The sequence below is a fragment of the Girardinichthys multiradiatus genome, chromosome 24 (genome assembly GCF_021462225.1).
Source record: "Girardinichthys multiradiatus isolate DD_20200921_A chromosome 24, DD_fGirMul_XY1, whole genome shotgun sequence".
Classification (NCBI taxonomy): Eukaryota; Metazoa; Chordata; class Actinopteri; order Cyprinodontiformes; family Goodeidae; genus Girardinichthys; species Girardinichthys multiradiatus.
The window spans coordinates 18782089-18796547 of NC_061816.1; the positions used below are offsets into that span (position 1 = coordinate 18782089).

General features: G+C 38.5%; 1 protein-coding gene across 2 annotated transcripts; it reads right to left on the bottom strand.

Annotated features, from left to right (window-relative positions):
* Positions 1-1471: 1471 nt before the first annotated feature.
* On the bottom strand, positions 1472-11411 carry slc15a1b (solute carrier family 15 member 1b). 2 transcript variants are annotated; one of them, XM_047354839.1, is made up of 24 exons: positions 11258-11411; positions 10997-11028; positions 10821-10905; positions 9465-9606; positions 8345-8464; positions 8165-8264; positions 6808-6898; positions 6631-6714; positions 6461-6543; positions 6289-6375; positions 6091-6180; positions 5668-5712; positions 5547-5579; positions 5369-5457; positions 5184-5265; positions 4981-5097; positions 4733-4873; positions 4574-4620; positions 4064-4168; positions 3867-3981; positions 3648-3785; positions 3457-3564; positions 1997-2289; positions 1472-1649 (listed from the first exon to the last, which is right to left on the bottom strand). In XM_047354839.1, the coding sequence occupies exons 1-23, from the start codon at positions 11262-11264 to the stop codon at positions 2044-2046; spliced, it is 2187 nt and encodes a 728-aa protein (XP_047210795.1). In that variant the 5' UTR covers positions 11265-11411; the 3' UTR covers positions 1472-1649; positions 1997-2043. The 2 variants fall into 2 exon arrangements, with proteins under 2 accessions (XP_047210795.1, XP_047210794.1); XM_047354838.1 differs by having other exon boundaries at positions 1472-2289; positions 11258-11410.
* Between the last annotated feature and the right edge of the window lie 3048 nt (positions 11412-14459).

Here is a 14459-nt window from a genome sequence, read left to right on the forward strand (position 1 = left end):
TGTATAATCAAGTTCATCTCTTTGAAATATAAAGGTTTCCGTGCAGCATTTGAGTTTCTAAATACTCATCCTAACTTTGGCTAAGATTGGAAGAGAAAAATAAACGAATAAACTTAGTTTGAGTCACTTTTGTGAAAGCTAGAACTGCTGTTAAGAAGGTCCTTACTTTTGAGTCGGAAATCAGACTTTGTTTCCATTCTTTGTTTGGGAACCCAGTTATCTGTGGCAGGTAATTATAGTTCCCACACTACCTCTGACGCTGCCAACTAGCCATATTTCAACACAAGCTTCAAATGTCTAAGTGGAGACCTCTCTTGAACTAAACAAACTATGCTGCTGGATAAACCTTGGTTCTACTTTCTACTAAATGTATCCAAAGCCAACAACAAAGCTTGCTTAATTATTATGGTACAGAAAAATAATCCATCCAAATTTGAGAACAAATGGCCATTTCTGTTCCACAGGAAACACAAAACAGCACCAATGTGACTTTTAAAATTAGCACCATGTTCATTACAAACAACATGACCAACAAATGTCACCGTACCTTGAATACTCTCATTTCTGGGTCAGTTTAGACTCCCACAAAGCGGATTCAGATGAAGAACTCCTGGTTGGACCTGAAGCCGCCCCGAACAACCACGATTGTTAGCCGGAGGCTATGCTATGTTTTGTCCTCTTTACAGCGGCTTCCTTTATGAAACCATCCAGGGAAAAGGTTCTAGATGTGATGTTTTTCAAATTTATCGGTTAGTGAAGCCTAATTTTGTTAACTGAAAAAGAAGTCAAAGGTTAAACTACGTTTCACCCCGCGTGAGCTCAGCTTGATTGTCACCAAGCAGCCAGGACTCCTGACAACCAATCAAAATACAGGAAACCCTCTCAGGCCTGGAACAGGGGAAGATAGCCGTGCCGTCCCAGCTAAGTATCAGTCACCTGGCGTTTATTTAGCGCCTCTACACGTTTCATAAAAGCCAACAGACGTTTTATAGGCGCCACCTACTGTTCAAAAAGTATACCACCACTAATTTGTTTGTTTTTTTAATCTTTAATCTGTGAGAAGCAGAATTTGTCGATATTTTAGGCACGCTGCTGGAGATTGTGAGATATGTTGATGGCGTTGATCACTTCATAGCCCATCACCCTCACCAAAACCACTTGTTCTCCCCTAGCACCAGCTGAAAAAAACCCATCTGGTGTCACCACTGAATGAGCCATTCAAAACAATAGTGCACAAGGTTTCATCCCAGTTATAGAAACATAAACATTTTCTACCATGTTTTTTTTTTTTTTTTACCATTAGTCAAAAATATGTTCATTACTTTATATTGAAATTTAGAGTTATATCGGATTTGTTTTCTGACTATAATATGATATTTATCTATATATATATAATTTCTTTTGCAATTTTGTACGTAATAATTGAGTTTCTCCTAAAAAATATATTGAATAATTTTCACAGCAGTCAACAGATTTTTAGTAAATATTCATTTTAATGCACATTTGATTTTCACTTGGTTTTATCACAGATAGTGCCATGCTAGCCTCTTTATTATACACCTCGTTGACCAACCCCTGCGCAAAGCAGTATACTCCCGGGTCACAATGGAACGTGGAGCATTTCTAGCCAACTGCGAAGTCTTAGATATCTACATCATGACACAGATAAAATAGTCATAATAGTTTTATAATACATACAATACTGTGTTTGGAAATAAATAAAAATTTGAAATATGGAGGGGGGGGTTCCACAAAAAAAACTGATCAGAAATTACAGTCAAAGCATAGATTATCATCAAAATAGCATATTCTCTTTAGATTTTAAACTGAGATCTGGATACTGGTCTTAATAAAATCCTACACTAGCAATGTTTATTCACTGTTCTCAACCAGCTTCTGATTCCCCATCCCAATTTGGTCATACCTTAACTCTAATTCTTTGTTTTTGTCATGACAAAGGACCTAGGCAACACACACACTCTTAGGCACGACTTACAGAACCCAGCAGCTTTGTATACGCCAGAAGCCGGAAAAGGTCTTGATTTAGAAGTTGGTCTGGAGAGATTTATCCTCGTTGGACCTGGTATCTGAAATCTTCCTTTTCTCATTATGGTTCTCAACCATGTAGGTCTTGGTCATTTCCAAATTCTTCTTTTTATCTTCAGACTCCAAGTTGACAAAAAGGGCCTCTATACTTGGCGGATCAATGTATGTGTAGAAGTAGGCCATGATGGCAAAGACTATGCACACAAACACCAGCAAAGAGGCAAAGAGGATGTATTCAGCCCACTGTTAAAGAGAAACACACAAGAAATTATTGACATTTTTGAAAATATCTAAATATTTAATGAGCTCTTTAGTTGGGATGACACATCTGAACCTGTTACTATATAGAGATTAACTGAATTGTTATTAAAGCAGTTTTGGTGGAGTTTTCAGGATTTCTATTCTTAGACAATTCCTCCAATGTCCTCCACTCATATTGGTACTCCTGGTAAATATGTTGAAAAAGCCTTCCAAAAAAAACAAACCTCAGAGATATTTAGGTTGGTGAGTTGAGTTGGCCCCAGAAAATAGTTCATTATTAGGTCAATTAGGGTTGTAAATCCTTCTCAAAGACCCAGTGATAAAAAAGTTTCAGTTTTCCAACAAAGGTCAACCAGTTATTATTAAAGATATCCTTGTATTTAGAAGATTTTGTGATGCCATGCACTCTAACAGAGGTCCTAGAGCCCTTCAAAGAGAAACAGGCCCACAGCATCACAGATTTTTCACCATACTTGGACAGCATGAGCTGCTCTTCCAAATAATTCACCCTATGACAATAAATATGGACAAATTAAGGTGAGTAGCGATTTTCTTGTTGACTCCTGAAGATCTACACACATTGGCCTAACTTCTGTATTTCCCATTTTGAAGAGAGGCCTCTTTAAACTGGGAAAGTGGGCTTCTTTGCCATGTTATATTTAATTCCCAAAGAGACTACAGATCATTGATTGGTATTTAAATTCATGTTATTTTCTTATTGAAGCAAAATGACTTAAATCAATGATTTGTGGGTTTGTTTTTTTTTCATTTTTTTGAATGACATAAATAAAATAATAATAAAAGTTGAACTTAGTTTTATTTTGAAAGATCTTTCCCATTGGTGCCAATAAATGTAGAGACTTCTTTAATACAGTGTCCTTATTTATTTTATACATAAACAGGCCAGTAGATGGTAGAACAACCTATTAAACCTGGTAAGAACAATGGGGTTTTATGCCTTAAAACTAACCTTTAAGGCATATTTACTTTTTAACATGAATCTAAAAAAACTGCGTAAAAGAAAATCCAATAATTAACAATGTCATGTTGCTTGGAAACTTTTAACTATAAAAGCAAATATACCCAGTATCATTTTGAAGCCTTCTGTCACATAAAAGTCAAAAAGAAGAATAAAAAGCATCCATTCACCTGAGCTGGAATTGTGGCAACCCCTGCAACAATCAACACAATGATATTTCCTACTGCAACAGTTAACAGCCAACCAGCCTGCAGCACCGCCTTCATATTGGAGGGAGCCTGAACAGCAGAAATGTATGTACTTAGAACTGTTTCTGATGACTGTTTTTTCCCCCATTTTTGAAAGAAAGAGTATTCGTTACCTGCGAATATGAGAACTCCAACCCTGTAACAGAGAAGACCACCTCTCCTGATGTCATAAGGAAGTACTGAGGAATCTGCCAGGCCATGTGGAAGCTGTTGGGCTTGATATCCTCTACCTCCTTGATGTGCTGTTCACACTGCAATACAGAAATAATTTAGTTCAGCAAAAACCAATACATTCCAGCGATAATTTTGCACAGACTGGATTTAAAACTAACATTTTCTCCAAATGCGAAGATTGGTGGGATGATGAAAGTGTAAGAACTGCCAAATCTAAAGTTTCTACTGAAGATACAGTTATCCCCATCAATATTCTTGATGATGAATTCAGCCCTGTCATAACAAAGTTACCAGTTAGAAGAAAGATTGTTCTTTAGAGGAACTGGGTGTAGCAGCCAAAATAAATCAAACTTACATCCCATGTGACACATTAACATATATGGACATGTTGGCCGTGATGTTCCCATACTCTTGTTGACCTACTTTTATATTCAAAGTGGACCTAAAACCATTGAAAAATCTGAAAGAGAGAAAACAACACAATGAATACAAAAATGTAGGAGTCCCGCATTCACAGTTTTGTTATACCCTGACTATTACCCAGTGACAAAGGGAGGTGATGGCAGATATTTTGGCAAACGTGTGAACAGCAGGGGCCTGGGACCAGTGCTTGCAATGTTTCTTAGCTAGGAGTTGTTAGCAGTACAAGCTAATAACATATTACGTTGTATTTTTGAAATGCAAAATCTATAGTCAAATGCTCATTAACTGGGATTATCATGAGAAATTTAATGCAAGTGCTGAAAAGAACAAAAATACTGCAGCGAGCCTGTGGCAGCCATGTTAATATTGGTGGGGGTTTTATAGAAATTCATAAAATGCATGACCAACTTTTATTATTACACGATATCAAAATGAAGCTGACCTGATAGCATTAGCGCCCTTGTCCGGCTTTTCAGCAATATCGTTGAACTGGAGATAGAGAACACCTCTAAGAACAAAATCTATCTTGTTGTTCAGTATTATACAGAAACAAAAATAAATGTGATTTCAGTTTGATTTTGATCTTAACCAGTATGCTTACCCTTATACTGCTCATAAAGGATTCCTCTTCAACAATGACAATGGTATTACGAGTGCCAGCTGTTAAGTTGATTGCTTCATTGGAAACAGAATCTATTGTCAGGTTAAATGGTTCCGTATATGTAAAATAATCTTGTCCACCCTGTGGGAGAAAACAGTTTAGCATTTTACCTTTTAAAGCAAAGGAGCTCATCAGACTGTGGCTGTAAAATGGGCTAAAAATGTATGTTTCCCACTGTAAATTCATACCTCAAAAGCCTTCAATGTGAAATTATTTTTTCCAGCCACGATATTCATGGTTCTGTTAACCATGTTGATGAACTTAGCTTGCTGCTCAGTACTTGATGGGAAAGAAGGCAAGGTTGGCTGGAAGAAAGAAGAAATCACACTTCATGAGCTTCACGTATGTTGAACATTCCTAACATATGGTTACATGTTGGTGTTTCACCTACATCAATCTGTAGCTGAACCAGGGCAGCAGCCACAAATGCAAGGGCCGCAAGAAACATCCCCACAGTTATTTTCCTTAAGGGACTGGAAAACAGAACCGAACAAACTCATTCAGCCACTATGGATCAGGGCTAATGCAAAATCTCCAACCAGATCAAATTTGAAAAGTTTAGAAAAAAGGACTAACGTGAAGTTTATTTTGCATTTGGCAATAAGCGGGTAGACTATGATGTCCACGACTGGGACCATGATCAGAATCAGGATTGGGTTGACAGTCTGGTGGGAGGAATAGTGGAAAGGCTGACACTTCATTCAATCAGTTCATGTCAGCAGTGGGTGAATGTAAGAACACCAAAGAGTCTTACCTGCATGTGCTCAGGCTGGATTACTATCAAACCCTGTTAAAGAGAAAAGGATCTTGGTTTAGCAATCTTCTTTTCTGTGGGTCGAGTTTAGGAGTTCCAGAGCAGAACGAAGAGAACTTACAAAGTTACCGTCCATAGCAGTGGCCTGGAAGGTCCATCTTGAGGCCTTTGGAACAAACACAATTCTAGTTTAGTTTGTGGCTAATTGCAAACTAGAACATAGAACTTCAAATAGACATGAGCCTCTGTCTGGAACTGAGCTTATGGCTGCCCCACACCTCCACCTACTGCTGCTGCACACTGCCAATCAGCTGACTGAAAGTTGGCTGTTTGCATGTTTGCTGAGGAAACTGCTGTTTAAGAAACAAAGTTATCAAGCTGCTATTAGTGTCATGTCTGTTAGGCAGCTGACTGCAGGCTCTAATAATGTAGAGAGCCTGACTAATTAATCAGCTTGTTAGACTTGTGGTATTCTATAAAGGGCAGGAAAGATTTAATATTCTTTCTGGCAATATTCAGAAAGTCTAGGCTGTCAAACATGTACCTGTTGCTCAAAGAGAGCCCAGAACATGGGCAAGGGAATGTAGAGGAACAGCACTTTCAACACCATCTTCACCTGGGCAATTAGGAGTTTCTAGACCAAAGCAGAAAAGATCATAAAGATAGATTGTCCTCCATTTTTCAAAAATTGGAATTGTCCTTCTCATTTTCACTCATTATTGCATAAGCTTCCTCTACCTACATCATATTTCTCCTCAGCCCAGTCCATCCAGTGTTCCCTCCTTGGGTACTTGGAAGAACGATGCTGAAACCTGTTCTTGACAGCAAACTGCAAACAGAGAATGAGACCATTCAGATGTAAATGACATGTTCCAATAAAACGTATATGAAATCATCTTTGAGGAGCCACTTACAAAGGTGCATTTGCAGACTTTCACCAGGATGTTGCCTGATGGAGCAGTCTTGTTGTACATGCGACTTCCGAGGATGAAGACGACTAGAAACACAAATATCTGAATTCTTTTTATCCGTTTTCTGAATTTACTCCTTGATTACCATCAGTCAAATCAAATGAGGTCCTTACTAAGAGCGACCGCCATGAGAGCAGCAGGGACTCCAAAGGCCAATGGGTAGCAGTCCTGCTGAGTGTGAATACCACATGTCTGAGCTGGAAACCACAGAACACACATATTCAAACGATAACTTTGATAAATCTGATGTATTTTAAGTATATCTGATGGAATTGAGAAGGTGGCCCTGCCTTTGAGGATAGGGGTGATGATGGTGGACAGCAGACTGCCTGCGTTGATGGACAGGTAGAAGACGGAAAAGAAGGTGCCTCTCTGCTTCTCCTGTTGGACACAACAGTTTAACAAGTAACTTTATGCTCAAGATCAGGTTGCATTCATTGGCCTCATCAAAGCAAGAACAACTTGCAAGTAAAGTATGTGCTAATATGTATGATTCTTTATTTTGATTCTGTTTGTTTAACTTTAACATTTTTAATCATACATTTGATCAATTTTCTGTATATTTTGTATTTCATCAGTACTGTTATTGTTATTATTATTCCTGCATGGCGTCTAAAAAATACAGACAGAGAATTATCCCAATTTTAATTTATAAACTTATGGATCCTTCCATGGGGAAGAAGGTTCTCTGGTAAGATGAGATCAAAATTGAACATTCTGGCTTATTTGCAATATGTATGGAAGTAAACAAACAATTCACATTGCCCTGAACACATCACTCCAATATTGAGAAATGTTGGTGGCAGTATATTTTTCATCTGCATGGACCGGGAAGCTGGTCAGTGTTAAAGGGAACATAGATGGAGCTAACTGCAGGGGAATACTGGAAAAAAAACTGTTAGAGGTTACAAAAGATTTGAGACTTAGGTGAAAGTTCACCTTCTATCGGACAACAACCCCAAACACACGTCACATAAAAATAAAAACATGATACAATGAAGTTGTTTAAAATATGCTAATATTTAAAATGTTCAAGGGGTATTGGTATTTTTTCCAAGACACTTTAAGGTACTTTCCTTAAGCTAATCTAACATGTAGGCTTGAAGGTTTATGGATTTTATGATGGTAAATTTGCCCAATGTTGTGTCATCTTCTCGTCTAGTCTCACCTTTGGTTCCTTACATTATCAAGCAATCTTGGTCACATACTTTGAACATTTAATAAAGCCCATACATGAGTCATGAATATTGTTAATAAACAACTAATGGAAATAAAACAGAGATAGAGAAAGTGCTGACCAGGTGCAACTGATAGCTGAGCTTAAGGGGAAGGGTCAGTGCCTACGTTAGTTTTCGGCCACACTAGGTCTCACATGTGGGCCAAAGAGTTCAATCTGGGTCTCATCTGACCAGAGCACCTTCTTACGAATGGTAAGATTTAAATTTTTATAGAATTTTTACAAATAAAAATCAGAAAGTTCCTTTTCTCTGCAGAAGAATTGTACCCAAGGCATATTGTCACCACTACCGTGGACTGAGAGGACTGTATGTTTTAAATGTGGCACACAGTGTTTTGCATATAAGCATGTAAACTAGTATTTTTCTCACATTAACTCTCTTTGTTTTGTATGTCAGTGCAAAATCTAACCTGATCCTCGTTAAACTGGTCCCCCCCAAAGGCAGCCACACAGGGTTTGATGCCTCCTGTTCCCAGTGCAATGAGAAGCAAGCCCACCATGGACAGAGCTCTGGGAGGTAAACACAGCACATACACACTGTAAACACATGTCGGGCAACTTGTGTTGAGTTTTTAATGTCTTCAGCCTACATGTGTACAGTCATGTTGTCAGGTTCGCCGTCCTTGTTTCCATCTGTGATGTCATGGATAGAACTGATGGCCAAGATGACCTGCCCCACTGCGTAAACAACGGACAGGTAAATAATGGTTCTGTGCAGAAAGGGGGAAGGAAATAGAAAGCAGTGAACCAGGTGTATACCATCTCTAAGTAAGGATGAGAACAGGGGTCAAAATCTAAGCTGATTCTCTGTGGCACCCTTTAACCATTTAATCTCTCTGTATGATTGGATTCATCTGATGATTTACCACTGCATATGAATTTGACTTATTTGTACTGTAAAGTGCTTTGAGATAACATTTTCTGTGAGTTGGTATTATGTAAACAAAGAGGAGGGCCCAGGAGAACCACCCATCCGCCACAGTGCAAAAGCCCCATGGAGCTGCACCGCCCATATACCCCAACATAAACTTCCCCACAGTGTCTCCCCCAAGACACACATATAGAACACATGCTATACATTGCACCAAACTAAACTTAAAATAGAAGTAAGATGTGATGAATTTAACTAAACTAAATGAAATTCAATTAAACTAAACTTAACTGAACTCGTCTGAACTCCATTAAACTGAATAGAACTTAATTTAGATGTAATAAACTCAAGTAGCCTAAAAACAAAATAAGCTGAATTAAACTTAACAAAAATAAACTACACAAAAAATAATCAAAGTTTAACCAAACTGAACTGAAATAGATTTAATTCAACTTAACTAAACAGAATTAATTAAAATGTAACACAGTTTAAATAACTTCATTAACAAATATAATTTAACTTAATTGAATTGGACTGAAATGAGCTCAACTGAGTTGAATTGAATGAAACTGAATTGAAAGAAAATGATGAACTGAATTAAACTGAATGGAATATAAATACCTTGAACCGAATCGAATTAAATTATTTGAACTTATTGATTTGGAATGAATTTCACTGAAACAAATGGAACTGAAAAAAATCAAATCCAATTGAAGTGAACTCATAAAATGATGGAATGAATTAAACTGGATTAAACTGAATTGAACTTTTTACATGCAACACATGCAGCTAGCAAGAGAAAACAAAGCCCTGTAATAAGGAATCATTGGGTGACTCACTTGAACTTCCCGAGCCACGAGTCAGCAATGATCGCCCCTAGGATGGGAGTGAGATAGCAGAAAGCCGCAAAGGTGTGGTAGATGGTTGTGGAGAGGTTCTCATCCCACCTTAGGAAGTTCTTGAAGTACAACACCAGTATAGCTAAAGTGGGAATGGAGAGGAATATCAGAATCAGCTTTATTGTCAAGTTCATACATACAAACAAGGAATTTGACTACGGTACACATTGCTCTCTGGGTTTTTTTTTTAGGTTTTTTTTTATGCGTCATCAGATATATTTATGCATATATCTTTATGTCCTTAAATATATATACATATTTACAAAGGTGCATTTGCAACTTGCATTTGCATATATAAGTTAGAATATAGCAAACATTTTGTGCTGCTTTGTATTCTTCCTTAACCAAACTGCAGGCAGAAATAATGGACATTATTTCATGTTTATTTAGACTAAATACACTTTTCACTTTAAAAGTCTGCCATGGCTACACTAAAATACAAATTGGGGCCTGAAAATATGTAATCATTCAATATTTTAAAAGATGAGAGTACAGCAAATGCTTACTGAAACTTTTTTTTCTTACACAAATGGACAGTGCCTTGCAGTTCTTCACAGTTTTTTCATGTTCCAACCACAAACTTGGATAAGTTTTATTGAGATTTTATCTAGCACCACAAAGTGGTGTATAACTGTTAATACTACCAGCTAATTAAAGCGAAGACGAATGAGTGTTTACATGACAAAAAATGGCTAATAATGGCTCCACACATATGACTGAAAGATAGTGTTGAAATAGGGACACTAGGGAAGGATTTAATAAGTTTATACTTCTTTTACCTGTTTAAAACTCAACAAGTAGCTGCTATGCTGCAAACACAGTGAAATCTGTTTAATCATTTATTTCTATTATTTTCTTCAACTCTTTTCTGTCATGTACTAAATAAATGAATCAATCCATCAAATCAACCAATCAAGAAGAAAACCATCTCCACAATATGATGCTGCCAAAGGCATGGTTGTTTGCAAGTAAGGTTATATTTATGCTAAGAGTAAATTAAATTAAGTGATATCCAATTCCAATTGGTTTCACTGAATTTTATTTAGGGGTATTAGAGTGAAGGGGGCTAAATACAAATGCACACCGCAATTTTTCGACTTGTACGTGAAAAAACACATATGAAAACCACTTAACATTTTCGTTCCACTTCACATTTTTGGAGTATATTTTAATATACTTTTTCAAGGCCCTGTAGATAAAACCCTCATGTACAGACCAAATGTAAATGCTTAATAGCATTATTAGATACAAGTGTGAGAAGAAGCTTCTTCAGTGAATCAAGTGTAGGTTACTCACCTCGCATGCCATAGTAGGAGAAACGTTCGCAGAACTCGTTGACCACAATGAAAAAGATGCTTACTGGGTAGCCGAACACAGTGGCCTGTTTTAAAGAAGAGGAATAAAGAGAGTTTGGTACCATCAGAGCAACAGATTGTCAACATGGCAGAACATTATTGGACACAGGAGCTTACGCTTCTTTTTTGGCTCTTTTTCTTTTCTTTATCTGCAGAAAAAGGACAACATATGTCTCATTGGGCATCGTTAATATAATTGGTTCAGACAAATGTCAAATAAAATAAGAAAATAACACTTGAAATGTCTATGCTTAGAAACATACATAACATACATTAAATGTCTTTACTGTGAAAAAAGAAAATGTAAAAATATGGTTTTTTTTCTTTTTTCTGGAAAATAAACACTGTTACTGGGTTGGCATCTAGAATAAATCTCACCTGCCATGGCTGCAGCTCGTGTCCCCTCTAGATTTCCAAATCAACCAAATCTTTCAGCCAAACAAGGGATAGACAGAGATGAGTGGTCCAGATCCAAGACGAAAACATTGAATCACAGCCCAACTTGCTCTTAAACTAACCTCCCTTCAACCTCCTGGAACGCCCACTGACGGTGGACTGTGGAACCAACCAACATCTCTTCCAGCAACTCTCCCATCCCCAGCTTCCTTTATCAAAGCCATGTGGATGTGTTGGGGATTATTTTATGACTCGGCTTTAAGGATTAGGTGTCCCAGTTAGAAGAGATAATAACATCAGCAACCTTTGTGCCATTAGATATAATAAAGCATTGATTATTTCTATATATTTATAACATATTCACAGCAGTAGAACATGTTAAAGACACCAAAAGCTTACAAAATGTATGCAGATGTTTTTCTTCTTTTTTTTTCCCCCTCAGACATAATCCAGAATATTACAATAAACAAGGCTTTAATAATTCACAGTTGATCACATTACAATCACCAACTTTAATATGAGTTATTGACATTTTATGTGTTAGACCAACACAACCTAACTGTGAGGTGGAAAGAACAGGATAAAACAGAGCAAAAATGGAAGAAATCTGTAAAGGGCAAAATACTTTTCCACAGCACTAAATACAGGAACAAACGTCATAGTACAAACGCCATAGTACAAAATGTACAGATCTTCTCACAAGTCTATGACCCATGAATAAGTCTATAAATCAGGACATAAAAAATTAAGATAAGCAATATCCTTCAATATATTACACTGTCTTGTTATTGGTTTACCAAGTTGCCTACTACTAGGTAACCAACTTGATTTAGGGGGATACTTTTTTCCTAGTAAAAAAAGTTGAAATCTGTTTATCATTTTCTTTCCATTTCACAGTTATGCACTATAGTTTGCATTAGGATTACATTTTAAAAGGTACAGTAGGTACCCTTTTAAAATGTACATTTAAGTAGGTCTGCGTCACAACCTTGGGATTGTCCTGGAGGAAGCTTGAACCTCCACCCCATCAAGCCTATTGCAGCCTCAACCAGTTTTCCTCCTAGCATTACCTTCTATTAAGCTCTATCCATTCATCATTCCACCATCATGTTTCACCATAGCGTTTTTTAGGGTAATAGGCAGTAATCGTTTTCCTCCACACATAGCATTTTACATGTAGGCCATAAAGTTCAACTTTAAGCTCACTGAAGTTTCTGGCGGTAACATGACAAAATATGTAAAAAATAATCAATAGGGAAATTCAGTGAATGTTAATTTGAGCAAATATGTAATTATGAAGAAGCACAGTGATTTTCTCAGTTTCAGCTACATGACAGTAACAACAGTGAGGAAAACATATAAAAGCTTAAAGAAGAATAAGCTTAACTCTAATTTATTGCATATTTCACAAAAAACTAAATTAAAGAGTTAAAAGACTTACAACAGACACATGATGTTCACCAGCCAAGATCCCAGCAATATTGACATTAGTGCGTGTGTATGTGTGTGTGTGTGGGGTGTAACCTGGAAAATTTTCCAGATTGTGGTATTTTCCAAACCATTCGTCAGAGGCACTGTCATTAGACAAGATTGCTTGTCCCTGGACACCTCCCTCCGTCCCGCTCCATCAAACTACCACTCATGTAGGGCCCCGGGGTGCAGGTGTGTCACTAGAGTGTCTCGAGGGTCTTCCATCTCCACGATTCCATGGCACCCTGGGCCCCAATTTTAATATGCAACTTAGACACTCTCATTTTTAACAATTTAATGCCATGCACATGTAGGGCCATGGGGGTGGGCATGCTTAATGGCATCCAGAGGGGAGTGTATGTTAACCCACCTCTGAGGGTTAAGTTGCATGTAGACATTGAGGGTTCTTGAGGGGGTACAGACCCTCTTCCACACCTGCTATCTTTTTATATGCACTCTACAACAACGGCAGGGGCACTCCTTGGGCGGTGACGTGCCACGGCATCTCGGGTCTCTGGGTCCAAGGCTGCCGGTGGGGCCTGTGGGCTCGTTGCTGCAGCTCCCTGGGGCTTCTGCAATGCGGCAGCTGGGTGGTTCCCCTACTGCTCTCCTCTGCTCTTCTCTGGGGAGGTTGCAGTAGTCCCGGCAGTGGTCCTCCTGGTATTCACGTCCAGGTGTTAAGAGATACACAGATGTTTTATATTGCGCTGCAGTTACCACCAAATACATCTTGCATTCGTTAGTGCACTTTTTGGTAACATTGCTGTTGTTATATACACTGCTCAAAAAAATAAAGGGAACACTCAAATAACACATCCTAGATCTGAATGAATGAAATACAGGGGTTGGACAATGAAACTGAAATACCTGTCATTTTAGTGTGGGAGGTTTCATGGCTAAATTGGGCCAGCCTGGTAGCCAGTCTTCATTGATTGCACATTGCACCAGTAAGAGCAGAGTGTGAAGGTTCAATTAGCAGGGTAAGAGCACAGTTTTGCTCAAAATATTGAAATGCACACAACATTATGGGTGACATACCAGAGTTCAAAAGAGGACAAATTGTCGGTGCACGTCTTGCTGGCGCATCTGTGACCAAGACAGCAAGTCTTTGTGATGTATCAAGAGCCACGGTATCCAGGGTAATGTCAGCATACCACCAAGAAGGACAAACCACATCCAGCAGGATTAACTGTGGACGCAAGAGGAAGCTGTCTGAAAGGGATGTTTGGGTGCTAACCTGGATTGTATCCAAAAAACATAAAACCACGGCTGCCCAAATCACGACAGAATTAAATGTGCACCTCAACTCTCCTGTTTCCACCAGAACTGTCCGTCAGGAGCTCCACAGGGTCAATATACACGGCCGGGCTGCTATAGCCAAACCTTTGGTCACTCATGCCAATGCCAAACGTCGGTTTCAATGGTGCAAGGAGCGCAAATCTTGGGCTGTGGACAATGTGAAACATGTATTGTTCTCTGATGAGTCCACCTTTACTGTTTTCCCCACATCCGGGAGAGTTACGGTGTGGAGAAGCCCCAAAGAAGCGTACCACCCAGACTGTTGCATGCGCAGAGTGAAGCATAGGGGTGGATCAGTGATGGTTTGGGCTGCCATATCATGGCATTCCCTTGGCCCAATACTTGTGCTAGATGGGCGCGTCACTGCCAAGGACTACCGAACCATTCTTGAGGACCATGTGCATCCAATGGTTCA